Here is a 17,015-nt window from a genome sequence, read left to right on the forward strand (position 1 = left end):
TGCAATTTCCCTGGACCGACAGGATAAATACATGTAAGGACAAACACAGGAAAAAACCCCAAGAAAACAAATAATTAAAGGCTCATTCTCAGCACTCTGGGAGGTCAAGGCAGGTGGATCACTTGAGCTCATGAGTTTGAGACCAGTCTGGGAAACATGGCGAAACCCCATCTCGACAAAAAATACAAAACTTAGCCAGGCATGGTGGTGCGCGTCTGTAAACTCAGGTGGGAGGATTATTTGAGCCTAGGTGGCGTAGGCTGCAGTGAGCCAAGATGGTGCCACTGCACTCCAGCCTGGGTGATAGAGCCAGACCTTGTCTCAAAAATAAATAAATAAATAAATACTGTATTCTAGAAGGAGAAACACTGTAGTCTGCAGGAGTAGGCACTGTGTGCAACAAAAGCACACAGGAGGGTCACCTCGTCCAGTTCCTGAAAGGAAGCATGAATGTCTTACCGGGAAGGGGCCACCTTGGCATCCTTTCACCTAGATGAGAATCAGGTGAATGGTGAGGGTGGAAGCAGTCATGGGTGGCAGAATTAATGCTGCCTACCAAGGCATGTGCTGGTTAGTGGTGAAGGGTGAGGGAAGAGGGACAAAAGCACTGTCTTTCCTCCATGAGCAAAGGAAAAAAAGACAATTCCAAAAAGTGAGAATGGAAAGATACACAGGGGCCAGGTCAAGGAAGGGTTTCTAAGCAGTATTATGGCTTCTGAATTTTATCCTAGGAACAATGGGAGCTCATGAAGGATTTTAAGCAGAGAAATGAAGGATTCCATTCTCCTTTTTGGAGAGATCATGGGAAGAGACTGAGGCTGCCGAAAAACTAGATAAAAATTATGCAGACCAGTGGCGCTCAGAGTTTTTGACCACAGCATATGTACCAATACAGGAAAGGAGGCTCTGAGCCTTCTGTGCTCCATGTGCCCACTCTCCACTAGAAAAAAGAGCCACGTGAGAAAGAACTGGAGCGGAACATGAATCACTTGTTATGTTTCCTTTATAAGAGAAGAAATTAACTCATATATATGCCCATCATCTGAAAAATAACGATGTCATTTTACTTCACGTCCTCAACCTCACAATCAAAACACTTTCGTAAGCACAGAACTATGATGGAGAACTGTGATGGAAAGTGGGCCCTGGAAACTCACAGATGTGTCTCCAGCCCTACACTCACATGGTGGTATCAGAAAAGCCACTGCACTACTGGGAGCAGGGTTTCACACTCTCATGATTATATAAACAAGGACCAAAATGGCATAAAAGTAAGAATTCCACATACCTTCTGTGACTTCTCAGCTACCATGAGAACCAAATCAAAGTCATAGGTGCCAAGAGAATGATCATATAATTCATTAACATCTACCAGAAGCAGCAAGTATTTCAAAGCCTCTTCAGCACTCACAGCATCAGGATCAGGGGAAGTATTTCCTAACAGTGTTTAGAAAACAAAATAAAACAAAATCATTTGGGGGAAAAAACCCACAGACCTAGCAACATAACCAAAAGGGCAAAGTAATACATTTTTCTGAACAGAACTGGACACCAGAAGAATATACACTTTTGAAACTCTTATATATGCTTTAGAGGGCAGCACTGAAAAAAACTGAAACGGGTCTTAAAATGGCAGCTAAAAGGTCACATGTTAAATCTGTGGTGTGGCAATGACATGGTAATGGTCACCTGCAGATGACTAGTGGCAATCACAGCCACGTTAAGCACTTTCTCTGTAAGATCTCTACCTTGAAGCTCGTGTACTTTCTGCAGTACAATTTCCAGCTCTGGGGTTGCCTTCTTCACGTGAGATGTAAGTATGGATAGGCAGTACCTGAGGTAGTAAGTGAAGAACACCAGAATGAGAAAGACGAATAGGCTGGACAAGGACAACTACACACTTCTGTTTTTTATAGGATGCTGCCTAGTGACAGCATACGTACTTCTGGGGATTTATGTTCTCCATGGCTGCTCTCATAGCATCGCAGACAAGGTCTAGTTTTTTCCCGTCATCCTTGGACAAGTGGACGCTGCTGCTAACTGGTGGAGGGTACATGGTCTTTGTGACATCTTCTTCTCTAAGAACAGGTGTGTGTGGAAAGGTCACCAACAGAACATGTAGCCTAGCGATCAAATTACTAACATACACCCGGCATGCTGATGATGATAAATAAAAATGACTTTTGGAAAAGAGTTTAATTATAAAAATACTGAGAAATAAAACCTGTCCATAAAAGACTTATACAAATGTTTGTAGAAGCTTTAGTCACATTAGCCCCAAACAGGGTACAATCCATGGGTCCAGCAACAGGGGAATGAATGAGCAAACAGTGGTGTATTCAAACATGGCATCCTACTGAGCAATAAAAAAAGAATGAACTAGTGAAACATACAAAAACACAGATGAACCTCAAGACAATATGCTTGATGAAAGCAACTGTAGAAGGGTAATACTGTACGCTCCCATTTAGATGAAGTTCTTGAAGAGGCAAAACTGATTTATGGTGAGAAACTCAGAACAGTAGTTGTCTGGGGAATGGGACAGGGACTGATTGAAAAGGAATTTGAAGCAACTTTCTGAAAAGGATTAAATGCCCTTTAACTTGATAGAGGTTCAGGTTACATGAAGTATACATTTGCCAAAACACACTACATGGCACCTTAGGATTTGGGCACTTCACTGTAGATAAATATGACCTGAAAAAATGCAACAAAGCCAACCCACACACAAAGAATGCACTCTAGTTAATGATATACGAGGAAGAAGTATAGAGGGTAGAGTGAAGTGATGTCATACTCACTTAGAAATTTGTCTACAAACAAGGTGAATGATGGATGCATAGATTATAGAGAATGAGAACGTGTATATAGAAAAATATAAACTGGCAACTCTAGGTGGGGTATATACAGGCTGCTTACTGGACAATTCTCTCAACTTTTCTCTAATTGGAAAATGTTTCATTACAAAGTTGAGAGGAAAGATCATCAGAGAGAAAGATGCCATTTGATTTCAATCTCCTAAGAAAAACAAATAGTTTTATATGTATACCTAAAAATCAAGGCAAATAATAATTCTGAATGACATATTTTAAGGACACAGTTTTAGACAGGCTGTTTTAATAAGAAAGGAAAAGAGCAAAAAACCAACTGGCATCTAAGAGTTACAGCAATTTTTTAAAATGAACAGTAAGTAATTTTTCTTCTCTAGCTATTTATGTTTGATTTCCTTAATAAGAAGAGAGAAAATTATGGAAATGATACTCATGAATTATTCAGAATACTTACTTCAATTCTGTAAAAAACAAATTAATATGATTCACAGAATCTATCTGTTTAATGAAGGTTTCCACATTTTCCAGAAACACCTACCAAAAAAGGGGAAAAACATCTTTGTTCAGATCATATTAGTTCAGGTACAAAGTAAGCTAGAGAAAAATGCCAGCTTAGAAAGTTACCTTAGGGTTATGGTCATAAATCAGATTGAGATTGATTCTCAGTTTTCTCATGCATTCAAATGCCTCTTTATACATAAGTCTGTGAGGAGACAGAGAAAGAATAGAAAGGATATTCATAAAAACTAAGCTCCCCGGGCCCAGTATATTTTCATTATGATACAAACCAGTTATAATCAGATTACAGCCCCAATACCAAGCTACTACTACTGAATTTCTACTCTGAAATTACAGAACACAAAAATTAGGTATCACATTCATTTACTTTCATAATAGGTGTGATTGAGTCCTCATGGCTATCTGAGAACTATATCCTCACATACATACGATAGAAAATCATGACAGAAGGCCGGGCATGGTGGTTCACACCTATAATCCTAGAACTTTGGTGGGCAGATCACTTGAGGTCAGAAGTTTGAGACCAGCCTGGCCAACATGGTGAAACCACATCTCTACTAAAAACAGAAAAAAAACTAGCTAGGCGTGGTGGTACACATCTGTAATCCTAGCTATGCGGGAGGCTGAGGTGGGAAGACTGCATGAACCCCGGATGCAGAGGTTGCAGTGAGATGAGATTGTGCCAATGCACTCCATCCTGGACGACAGAGTGAGACTCTGCTGAAAGAAAGAAAAGAAAAAAAGAGAGAGAAAAAGAAAGAGAGAGAGAGAAAGGAAGGAAGAAAGAAATGAAAGGAAGGAAGGGAGGGAAGAAGAGAAGAAAGGAGGGAGGGAGGGAGGGAAGGAGAGAAAGAACGAAAATCATCACAGAATTTAGGTCTACCTTTTAAGTAAAACATTAGTATAGATCTTTCTATTACAAATAGGTTCCTCCAAATAGGTTCAGAAAATAGTCATTTCCTTCATCAGAGTGGCGCAGGCTCTTTTGGGTCATAGGGTCCCCCGTAAATCTGTTAAAGGCTGTTGGCTTTCTACTTGAATAAATACACAAAAACATAGTTTGGTGTGTACAATATCCCCGGGTTCATAGGCCACCTAAAACCCAGGTGCATTCCCTCAGGTTAAAAGAAGCCCTGCTTTATATGATGAGCATCATGATTCTTTCTGCTAGGAATCTCCACCACAAAATACTGTCTTAAGGTCAAAAGATAAAGAAAAAAAATAGCCTCAAAGAATCTTATTAAGGATACAGGTAATGAGGGCTTTTCAAACTTTTAAGTTTTCAAAATTGTAATAAAATACTTACTGTCTTCACATGTAAATCACAATAAGCTAACTAGCTGCAAACAGTACAATGCCACTTACCTGTCCAACCACTTCCGTATCTGGGCTAAAACCAGGGCTCGATGATGAACAACTTCTAAGTTCCCCCTTGGCATCTTAAACAAATCAAAGCAACAACATTTTTAATTAAGTAGAAAACGTTCAAATAGCCAGGATACACAATTTTACCTAACTCTTTGTAGAGAACTCCCACAACTCTCTAAAATTAGCACACTTTTAGCATAATTTGGTTGTTCTCAATATTTACCTTGACTTTCAAGAAAATTGTTCCCTTTGAGCCTTACTGGTTACAGCCTGCATCAACACTCCTTTGAATAAAGCTAACAGAAAGCTATAAAGGAAAGGTTTACAATAAATGATACAAAGGATAAGAGAGCCTAAAACACAACCTGCAGGAATTATGCTTGGTACTTGGCTGAATGACAATCAGACTATCTATCTTGTCTGAAAAACCAGTTTACCTGTAATATAAGCTTTGTATCCTGGGGCACAACAGTGACAATCCGTGAACCTCTTTCCACTTTCCGAAGAACTTCCCCATTGGACACATGACTGCTGCTCAGACTGGCCTGTAATGCTAAATACACCATTAATTAATAAGCCTTAATTATCACAACAAGCCACTCTCCATTAATTGCAATTGAAACCACACATATTATCTGAAATGGAAGAGAACAATTAACAACCGTGTTCCCTAGTTCTCCCACTCAACCTCAAGACCATCAGCCCTGCTGATGAACACACTCACCCCTGAACTTGCCCTCCCTCTTAGAGCCCTCATGCATATTCACACACATAACTTCTCAAACAATCTGGAGAAACACAGTAAGAATTGGGGCAACTTCTCTACTTCTTAGCATCACCAGTGTACTATAATCATATCAATGACAAAAGATTCCCTATTTCCAAGTTAGAAACAAAGAAAATAAGCTGGTTTTTTAGAAAAAAGAACACATACACACAGAGAGAGATAGACTGAGCATGGAACTGAAGACAAAATACAGCCAATATCCTACAAAACACGAGATGGAGCCCAGATGTACAGTGTAGGGTGGCCACAGTGGGAAAATGTTACCCAGGAGGTAAAACAGTCTACCAATTTGGTATCTACATAGTAATTCCAAATAAAATACTGGGTAAGTTACATAATAAAATTTCCTGAAGAATTTTTAACTTTAGAATGTGCTGCTTGAAGAAGGAGCTTGGGTGTCTTTACTAAAGTGCAGAATAATTTAACTGAGATATTACGTTCAGATTAGGGTCTAAGTAAATGAACTCTAAAGATTTTCTCCAGCTGAGGACTCCTTGATAAAAAGCCAAAGTAGATGAAGAATTCCAAAAGTTATCAAGACTCCAAAAGACACTGGAGAAGGGACTATCTCTATTTTATACGCTGAAAACTTACTTTTAAATGAAGCATCCCTCAGACAAAAACACTGGCAGGTATGGGAATGGGTTGTCAACAACAAAAACTCATCATATACTGCAAATGATGTGGCATTTGATGCAACCTGAAATAAGGCCAGAGAGGCATGAGGGAAAGTTAGCTAGATTACTCGGAGCCAACAATGTGAAAAAAATCCAATACCAAACCAAGCCTTGATACCTCAATGTCATTGATGAAAAAACGACACCTATCAGTCAGACCAAGGACACATTCCTGTAAAGAAATAAAACTGAAATTAAAAGCAATTCTATTTCAATTAGTTAAATCTAGCTTTTCTATCACACAGCTCTACCACCCTATGACTTCACACCTAAATTATAATCAGGACTAAAGATAGATACCTAAGACGTGGCTGGTCCAGTGCAAAGCGGAATGCAAAGCCATCCAATCCATCAGCAAGCCCTGACATCTCCAGCTCCTACATATATCTCAAACCCATCTTCTTTTCTCCCACCCTGACTCCACTCAGCAATCTCCATGTTGATCCCATATTCCACTCAAATCACTCTCCAACTGACTCTCTTCTGGACAGCCAGAATCACTGTCCAAACCATGAAGCAGAACACATTACTCTGTTGATTAAAAATCACAAGAAATTTCTAATCTTTGTTCATTTAAAAAATCCAAATTCCCTCCTATGACTGTCATTGAGCTCCAGCCACAATGCTTCCATTCAGCCTCTTGAATAAGATGAGCTCTTGCTAAGCTCAAGGAGTTTGTTGTTCCTTCTCCCTGGAGAGAGCCTTCTTTTTCTTCACCTCTCAGCACACACATCACTGGCCCAGAGAGGTCTTCCTGGACCACCAAATGCAGGATTCCCACTCTCACAGCCACCATCCTCAAATTGCCCCTCAAACATCTCACTATTCTCTACCAGTTCACCCTGTCCATTTCCATCACACTCCCTACAAAAGGAATCATTATATCAAAATTAATAGATCACAAGTTCCAGAAGAGGAGGAATTAGTCAAGTGGTTTTGTTTTCTAACCACTGTATTCTACCATCCCCCCACAATTGTAGGCATTCTAATATTTGTTGAATAAAAACCCACTAAAACTATTTTCAAGATCACACTTCTGTTTTCCTCAAAAGATATTTAATAAACTTTGAATGATTTGTACAACTAGGGATAAAAGGTTGCTAATCACATACATTATCTCATTTAGTCTTCTGAACCCTGATAGCTAGATACTGATTTTCCCACTTTATAGATGAAGAAGGTGTAGCTTATGAAAGTGAGATCATTTCCCACTATTGCTTTGACATTTAGAGGAGACCCAACTCCACCTCCAAAGCCCACGCTCTTTCTACCTAATGCCATCAGTCCCTGGGTAACTTCTTTAAGTAAGTTTCCTGCTCTGAGTTCACTTACCTCTTCTCCAATCATGGCCAATTCAATCTGGGTGCATGTATAAGGAAACCGAACAGGAAATCCACCAGAGTTCTTCCATGGTTTAACAGCAAGAGAAGGTGACTCTGTAAGATTCACAGATCTAGTTTACAAACAGTTGATGTGCTCTTTGTAAAAAACCATCAACATCAATAGTTGCTAAAACACCTAACCTGCAATTTCCATCACTTTTTTAAGAGTATGTGGGTTCCTTACAAGAGTAAACAGGAGGAGAATACACCTGCCAATTCCACTCTAAAGCATAGGGTTTTCCAAGATCTTTAAAAGATAGTTATTGACAATCAATATTGGAGTGACAAGATGCAAGTACATGTTCTTAAAAACTAAGCATCTATGTAAGTCATAACATGCTTTCATAACACCTTGATACTCACCCCAAAGGTACTTAAATATCTGGCCATCAGTCAGCTGTAATGCTACTGACTTGGTCTTGGAATTGCAACATAGACTGATTATGACCCCATCCACCGTTGCAGATGAACTGACAAAAAAAAGGAGGAGGACATGTACACAGACTGTTTTTCTAAAAAATAGTGACATTTCACTGATTTTGAAAACAAACAATTTCCTTTTGGTGTTACACTACCTACTTCAATACAATGTAGACAAAATACATATATACACACCCAGTACCCCCTCCCCACACGCACACTCTCTCCCTCTCATACACTTAGAGACAGATGGTTGGATGAATAGATAAAACCATTCCAAACCAAAGCCCAGATAAAGCCACATCTGCTACATGACACCATATTCTATAAACCCAATCACGTAGTCGTTTACATTATGAAGTCATTGCTCCTCTTCTGGCCACTACTTACTGTAACTTATTACAATGTATTGCCTTCATTGGACATGGACGGTACTGGTGTCATTTCTGTCTGCTTAAAATAATTAAAGCAGTTGGTCTGCAGAAAAATGATCACACTCAATATCTCTATCACTATCATACTGATTTACGGAAAACTGGATTTTCACTAATGAGATGAAGGGAATTTGTTAACGCCATTACATTTTTTTCCTGAGTCAATGGAGAGAAGTAAAATTTCATTCCTTTTTTCAGTGTCTCGCTCTGTTGCCCAGGCTGGAATGCAGTGACACAATCATAGCTCACTGCAATCTCAACCTCCTAGGCTCAAGTGATTCTCCCGCCTCAGCTTCTCAAGTAGCTTGGACCATAGCCATGGAAGTAGAAAAAGAGGAGGAAGAGGTAGTGATTTGAAAAAAAAAAAAGGAGACAAAGAGGTAGTGATAAAAACAAATGATGCTAATGCTAACATTTAATTCAAAGTGTTTAACCAATCTACAAAAAACCTAAAAATTATAACAATGGAGAATTCCTCCACAAATGCCTCCAATTTTGTGAGAATAAATTATCAAGAAGAGAACAAACTCCGGAGCTAGACTGGCTGGGATTCAATCCTGGCCCCACCTGCATGATCTCAGGCAAGTCATCTAACTGCTCCATGTCTTAGTTGTCTCATCTGTAAAGGATGGTGCAAATGGCACATACCTTAAAGGTATTATGAGAAGTAAATAAGCGAAAACAGAGAAAGCATTTAGAAGAGCACTTTTTACAGAGTATAAGCTACAGTAAATGTAAACTACTTAATTGAAGGATTTTGCAGTCCTCAAAAACATTAGTATTTTATATGAACAAAACAGTCTTTTTGAGAAATAAAAGTCAAGGCAGTAGAAATATACTGTAAATGACTTCTCATTTCTTTTATACCAAACGAGATGACTGCATCAAGCTTTTGCCTCACAAGCTAATGAAAAAGAATTTCAAATCCGAAGAAGTAGAAATTTAGTAAATTGCTCTGCTTTCCCAAAGGTAAGCTACTGGTTTACTTTAAGTGCTACATATTTCTAGAACATATTCTGCATTTAGACATGTTAACAAAAGGCTTTTTCAAAGTATCGTGAAGCACTATGAGTCAAAGAGTAGGAGCAAATGACTGCATTAAAATGTTTCTATGTCTATAAATGTGTGTATATATATATATGAAAGCTTCCTAATTTTGCAACAATGTTTCTCAGAAGAGAAATCTCACCAGTAGGGCTTTAATTACAAATTAATGCGGGGATGGATTAGTATCAGTGGAAAAAGTTGCCAAATCTTGATACTGGAAACAAGAAGTTCTGGGAACTGGCTAGAAAATGCTACCTACTACATAACAGGGCTTATATTACAGAAAAGAGCATTCATTAACTGAAACCTGTTACATGATGAAGATAGAGTCAGGAAACAAAAGAAAACTCAGGCCCAGAGAACAGCAAAATTTCAGCAAAGAAGAACAGAGACTTTCTGGTGGCAAATGTAGTCAAGAACAAGATAGGATATCTAGAGGAGGAGGCTAGAAGAAGCATTTTGAAGTCACCACATCTAAACAAACCATATATATGCAGTTATGTATCATTTAATGATGGGGCTATGTCTGAGAAATGTGTTGTTAGGTGATTTCATCATTGTGCAAACCTCACAGAGTGTACTTACACAAACCTAGATGGTATAGCCTACTATGCCCCCTAGGCTATGTGGTATGGCCTATTGCTACTAGGCTGCAAACCTGGACAGCACATTACTTTACAGAATACTACAGGCAACACAATGTCAAGTATTTGTGTATCTAAACATAGAAAAGGTATGCATATATATGTATTTTTATATATACATGCATATATATGCACATGACGGCATTTATACAAAATTTCTTCCCATCACATTAGCTCATGAGAATTAGCCACTCTAATTATGCTTGACAGTTATTAAAAAATCAATTGTAACATATAATAATCACTCTGGAGAAATGTGGGGAGACGCTGAATTAAAATATTTAACACATCTTTAAAATGTTGTTTCATCCATTAATATTTATCCTACTTTTCACAACTTTTTGATATATTTTTGGTCTGTTATTTTGACATCGCTCAAAACTAGATTTAAACCTCTTGTTAAGTGTCTGATAAGAAAGCTACTGCTCTTCAACCTTGCTCATGGGAAGTCAAAAAAATTCTAAGCTCATAAAAAACAAAAACCTAACTCCATTTGCTTAACACGTGGAGTACAGGGAAATAACTGCAATACCTGACATTGAGCTGTCCCTGCTCTTCATCCATCTCAGAAGGGGCTACAGTCAAATGGTGAATGATGGACTGGGGTCTGGACTCACTGTGGCTTACAGCCAAAAAGATGTTTTCTTCAATCCAAGTGAGAAGGCCTAGTTTCAGTGGGTTTACATCTTGCTCTTCATTATTCTCAAACTGAATTCTGTTTTAAATATTGAAGAATATCCGAGACATGAATAAAATTTAAAAACCATTAAGATGTTCCTGAATGAAGGAAGAACAAAGCATCTTGTACACAGTCAATTCCTAATTATTTGGCGGGACAAAACCTGAGATACCACCAAATACCAGAAAATCTAAAATTAATCTTTGTCTGGCTTAAGAATATGTTTTTATATTTTCCTTAAATTTCTCATGCCCTGAAATCTTTAGATTTGAAGAGAATCTTGAGAAAAACTGACTACACAAGAAAATTACCTGTGCTAGTCCCTACACTAATGATCCCTGGAGCTTTTCCACTGCCACGGCTTACCAGCATTCAAACCAGGCTCTGGCAGGTATGTGACTCTCAGTAGAATGGGTCCTTTCCTAAGCACCTCACCTTAAATTGACTGACTAGCTGGAGAGATGGTTTCCATGTCTCCAATGTGTTCCTTTGGTAGCCTTTACACACTTGACCAGGGCACTGTTCTTGTCACCTCACACAGAAACTGATAATGGCTACTTCCTGTCTTTTAGATCAGGTGGCAAATCCGCAGCTCCCACTGATGAAGCTGGTCACTAGCCTGATCTTCTTAATTAGATGCATCTCTCCCGGACTCAGGCTCCCCACTGCATTTGCACAGAGTATCCCATGGAGAATCAGTCCCACCTCTGGTTTTCACCGACACTTTCTTCCCCACTAGACCCAGTGTTCCCAATTCTTTGCCAACCTCAAACTTATCCCTTCCCCAAGGATTTCAATGAGTATTCATGTCTTTCATGAAATCTTCCCATTATCCTCCTAAAAAATGACTTGGCATTATTCTCATCAATTTTTTTTTTAATAAAACTATATTCTAAACTGCCTCATACTTTCTAATTTGTCTTCTATCTCTTCTCTAGTGGTTTCAAGTCTGTGAAATGAAATAATGCATGTAAATGCTCTTTAAAAACTACTAAGCATTATACAGGCAGCCTCCAAATCATATACAGGTTGAACACTTCTGCTGTATTTATTAACTATATCACACATATTTAAGAAATATTATTTATTAAATTCTGTTATTTGTTGTACTCAGTTAATCTATTAATCTAACAGTAAATGTCCCCTGGAGGCAGAGTAGTTCAGTAATGAAGAACATGGACTTATCAAACAGAATAGAATCAAATCCTAGATTCTCTAGTTACCAGGCCCATGACCTTGGGTATGTTACCTAACCTCTACACTTTGTTTTTTCAAATTGGTAAGTACTGAATGTTAGCTGATTCTCTTTCCAGAGGCCCAAGATAATTAAGAACCTACTTGTATCTCTTTTCCAGATGAGGAGTTATAAGGGAAACTTTAAATCCACTTCCACCCACAGCTCCCAGTTTTACTGTAGGGTCAGCCCTTGGACAATCACCTGAAAAACAAAAATGCAAATACTATCATTGCAAACTATAACATTTCTCCTAGTACTAAGGGGATGGTGTCTGCAATTAATGAGTTCTAGAAGGCAAACGGCAAGCTAAAACATAACCACATGTCAACCTCCTTGAAATATTACTTTTCCCTTAAGATCACATCAGTCATAATCCTTCTGACAAAGGCCACATCTCAGCAAGACCAGGTGGAGAGGCTACCCTCTTTCCTCCATTGTCCTCAACCATCTCTCAATATCCTCAAATTCTCTGAAGTCCTAGCACCTGCTTAAAAGACATTTTCTTTCTATTCTTCATCCAGTTTATTCACTGCACAGCAGCCAATGCAAGCCTTTAAAAAAATTCCGCCAGAACACTGCGCTCCTCCACTCTAAGCCCTCTGGTAGCATCCTGTCTCACTCAGATGAAAAGCTGCCAGGCCCTACAAGAGCTTATTCCTGTCACCTCTCTGACCTCACCCAACACCTTCCCCTCATTTGCTCTTCTGCCACCACCCTGGCCTCCTGGCTGTTTTCTAAACACAACAGGCACTTCTGGGTTGCTTTTTACTCTGCTTGGAACACTCTTTTTTTGTTGTTGTTCTTCGCCCTCAAGCATAGAATGCTTGGGCTGCTCTTACCCTAGATGTCTGCATGGCTCCCACTGTGATTCTCACCAGATCTCTGTTTAAATGTCACCTTCACAGAGAGGTCTTTGGGATCACACTAAATAAGAAAGCCACCTTCCCTGTGTAAACCCCTATTCTTAAGCTCTCCCTATCCCTTATTTTGCTTAATTTTTCTCCACAGCACTTGCCATCTGATAGGTTATATTTATTTGATCTTTTGTCTACAGCTAGAATAACAAGTAGTAGACAAAAGTACAACTAGTTTTCTAATACAACAAGCCAAGTACTAGAAAAAGCCTGCATATAATAAACAATCAAGAAACAATGTGGGGAAAAGGAGTGATACACAGGACACATCTAACACCATCTTTGAAAAATTTGGCAACTAACTCATCTCCACACCGTTCAAATGTCTACCACTTGGCTCCAGGTTCTTAATTTCCCTTCAGCTTGGGCACTGAGCCCTGACCTGTTCAGTCCACCATCTCTTTTTCCAGAATCTCTTATATCCGAACTCTCCCCAGTGGGCTCTTTAACTTCTCAGGGTTTTTAGTTCATGGATTTGTTATGATCTCTCTCTTCTTTCCGTTTCTATGAACACTGCCCTGGCTCAAGCCCTCACTAGCTCCTGCCTGGACACTTGACAACAGCTTCTCCTAACTGGAATCTCTGTCTCCAGGTACCCCTGAGCTAGGGCCACCCCACAAATTGATGCCAAACCATCTTTCAAAAACAGAGCGTTCAACCTGTCCTATCTCATCCAGGGAGTTTTCTATCAAGTAAAATGAATGCAGGTGGTACAGGGTTTTATTCTGAGGAGATAAAAATGTCCTACAATAGTTCGTGATAATGACTGTACAACTCGGTGAATTTAAACATACACACAATTAACCACTGAAGTGTACACTTTAAATAGATGAATGATATGAAGCTTTTTTTTCCCCCTGAGATAGTCTCACTCTTGTCGCCCAGGCTGGAATGCAGTGGCTCCAGCTTGGCTAACTGCAACCTCCAACTGCCGGGTTCAAGCGATTCTCCTGGCTCAGCCTCCCAGGTAGCTGGGATTACAGGCACCCACCACCATGTCTGCCTAATTTTTGCATTTTTAGTAGAGGCGAGGTTTCACCATTTTGGCCTGGCTGGTTTTGAACTCCTGACCTCATGATCTACCCACGTCGGCCTCCCAAAGTGCTGGGATTATAGGCATGAGTCACAGCGCCCGGCCATAAAGCTATTTTTTAAGCAAACACAGAGCAAAACATCCCATACATCATAAAGGGGCATATAAACTCATTAGCATCATACAGTAAGTACCAAAAAAGCTTACATCTGATTCTTTTTGCCTCGATAATGAACATATCAGCACTTTTTTTTAAAGCTATTTTAAAAAGTTTAAGGAGGACTGTAATAGCATTTTATACAGTGAAACTATAATCAGAGAAACTGGTGATAAATCCAGAGAGGATTCATGTAAACAGTGCGCTGCTGACTTAACAGAAAAGCTGGTATGAAAGTAGGAAATTCCAATTTAAATTAATTAATTTTGATTATTCTCTCTTGGCAACTATCTAGGCTTTTTCTGAGAATTCAAAAGATATTTGAAAACAAGGCAACCACTGCCATATGCCGGTAGAATTCATGACAGAACTCACAAATAAAAGCAACTTTCAGGTTCCCCAGTACATCAAGAAAGCAATGAGGAACTGACAGCAGCAGGACTGTGGAAGAACTAGAATGCCTGTGTTGAGGTCCTTGTCCATTCTTGTTCAAACAAATTGCAAAACCTCTGACACAGTGTTCCCTCATCTATAATCTCTGACACAGCTCCTAGGAGGGATGAGATCAACTGAAAATACATGTAAAGGTAATGAAAACAGTAAAACATGTTAACAATGTAATAACATACTATGCTATTTCCAGAGTTCAATGTTGTTCTTTTTTTTTTTTGGAGACGGAGTTTTGCTCTTGTTAGCCAGATTGGAGTGCAATGGCACGATCTCGGCTCACTGCAACTTCCAACTCCTGGGTTCAAGCAATTCTCCTGCCTCAACCTCCCGAGTAGTTGGGACTACAGGCGTATGCCACCATGCCTACCTAAATTTTTTGTATTTTTAGTAGAGACGGGGTTTCACCTTGTTGACCAGGATGGTCTCAATCTCTTGACCTCGTGATCCACCCGCCTCGGCCTCCCAAAGTGCTGGGATTACAGGTTTGAGCCACTGTGCCCGGCCTCAATGTTATTCTTAAATAACTGACTCTTCAAGTTCAGCAATGGAAAAGGAATGGCTGGTATAAACCAGAGAAGGATTTTTAAAAAACAAAAAACCCAAGCCAATTAAATATCATAATGATAATGGTATCAACTAGACTTCACAATTTTGAGAAACACTAGACCTATGGCAACAAAAGCTATAATTTGCTTTTATGTAGGAGTAGAAGGGACTTGATTCAGAACACCTTGGTAGAAGTTTTTTAACATACCACGTTTATAAACAGAAATCTGGTTACTGGCATCTAGAACAGCAAGGTCATTACTCTTTTGAGGGTGTGCAGAGAATGTGACTTGATTCACAGGGTGTGGGAACAGCAGTTGGTAGCTGCACATGGGAGGCGGAACCACAGTCTGCCGGAAGACTGTCACCAATACCCTGTCTGCAGTGAAAAAGAAAGGAGGATTAGACACAAGGACATTCAGTTTGAAAGATAAGCCATCTGAACATCACAGTATATCTAAACAGTAATGGCAATTCACAAAAAATAACTTAGTGTTTTTCTCATAACTTTAAAAACAGTGTGGAGTGGGGAAATGTCATGGGTTCTGTCTATACTCGGCCACTGTCACTGCCAGGACTAGAGTAGTCTATCTCAGAACTTTGAGTTTCAGGTGCCAGGGACTAAGGCAAAAAGGCTGAGAGGTCAGAGCTCTAGCTTTAAACCTGGGGCTGCAACCAAGCCACAGTAAACCAAAGGAATTAATACCTTCAAATTCCTTAAAGCAGGTTCTTATGTGTGGATTTTGTAATAAGGCAGATCTGATTAAGTTCTCTATATAGAATACATGAATATAAAATCAGTATTATATGGAACATTACACAGAACATGAATTAGTATACCACCACATATTATAATCTTAGAAGCAAGTGTTCCCTTTTATTATCAGCAATAAAACTACTCGTTAAGGTGACTACCTCACTCCTCAATCTTTCCCCCTCATCCCACCCCCTAAAAAACCTTCTACCCAATTATAAAATATCAACCTAATCTTTGTATTAGACAAATATCTATGACATGTACTGAACGTACTGGACAGGTATATAATCGGCAAGCATTTATATCAGGAAACAAAGCAACATAAGTGGGTGGTACAAGGATCAATTATAAACCCATGTCAGGGTAAACAGGTAAGGCTAACACACCCAATCCCACAAGACTCTACTGTTGTCGTCCTCTCTCCCTAGAGTCAAAGTTTACAGTGTCTTCAAAGGCCAGACAAGTAAATGTGTGAAGGCTACAGATGTCGTATAACAGGAAACTGCCATGGGGAAGAGGGATGATGGTTCTCAGAAGAGAATATACCCCACCTTATATCCCATTCAATTAAAAAATAAAACAAGTAACCCAAACAGCCAAAACAAATAAAGACTCCCCACTGTTCCAGTCAAACCACCACATCTGCAGCCCCCAGGCCAGGACCCCTTGCAGGCTCATGGACACAATTTCCAGCAGCTTACTTCCATCAATGACAGCCACACTGGACAAGTCACTTGAATTATCTCCTAAGCTCCGGTCAGTTGTCCAGTGCCAATCATAGCAGAAGTAATGCCAGCCCTGACAGAGAACATGAAGCCGGTATGGGGTCACAGGGTCCCATATCAAAGATACAATCTTGCTCTTCCCACAGGTGCTGAAGGATAAACTTTGCTTGAGATACCAGTGATAGTTTCCAACAGTCCAGAGCTGAACTGCAGGGCAAAAGAAAAAGAAGGTCATTAGAGGCTGGGAAGCAGACTTCATATCAATTGCCAGAGGGGGACAAGGGCAATCTTTTCTTTTTCAAAGGACCCTTCCTGCTCAGCCTCTTTAAACTAAGAACAATAATAACTGCCAAAAAAATAGCTTTCCGTGCAGATAAAATGTCAAGAATCAATAAAGTTAGAAATACA

General features: G+C 39.5%; 1 protein-coding gene across 7 annotated transcripts in view; it reads right to left on the reverse strand.

Annotated features, from left to right (window-relative positions):
* ELP1 (elongator acetyltransferase complex subunit 1) overlaps positions 1-17,015 on the reverse strand; it is a 60,539-nt gene that overhangs the window by 23,366 nt on the left and 20,158 nt on the right. For 5 of the 7 annotated variants that reach the window (XM_035254104.3, XM_035254091.3, XM_078373965.1 and 2 more), the window contains exons 11-25: positions 16,584-16,814; positions 15,334-15,504; positions 12,127-12,226; positions 10,642-10,824; positions 7,928-8,034; positions 7,515-7,618; positions 6,301-6,354; positions 6,100-6,205; positions 5,156-5,271; positions 4,716-4,789; positions 3,456-3,534; positions 3,286-3,365; positions 1,944-2,078; positions 1,749-1,834; positions 1,289-1,437 (exon numbers count right to left, since the gene is read on the reverse strand). In XM_035254104.3, coding sequence (XP_035109995.2) covers positions 1,289-1,437; positions 1,749-1,834; positions 1,944-2,078; positions 3,286-3,365; positions 3,456-3,534; positions 4,716-4,789; positions 5,156-5,271; positions 6,100-6,205; positions 6,301-6,354; positions 7,515-7,618; positions 7,928-8,034; positions 10,642-10,824; positions 12,127-12,226; positions 15,334-15,504; positions 16,584-16,814 — 1,775 coding nt within the window. The remainder of the gene's footprint in view (positions 1-1,288; positions 1,438-1,748; positions 1,835-1,943; positions 2,079-3,285; positions 3,366-3,455; positions 3,535-4,715; positions 4,790-5,155; positions 5,272-6,099; positions 6,206-6,300; positions 6,355-7,514; positions 7,619-7,927; positions 8,035-10,641; positions 10,825-12,126; positions 12,227-15,333; positions 15,505-16,583; positions 16,815-17,015) is intronic. The other 2 variants (XM_078373975.1, XM_078373969.1) reach the window with 1 other exon arrangement.

This window comes from Callithrix jacchus, chromosome 1 (assembly GCF_049354715.1).
Source record: "Callithrix jacchus isolate 240 chromosome 1, calJac240_pri, whole genome shotgun sequence".
Classification (NCBI taxonomy): Eukaryota; Metazoa; Chordata; class Mammalia; order Primates; family Cebidae; genus Callithrix; species Callithrix jacchus.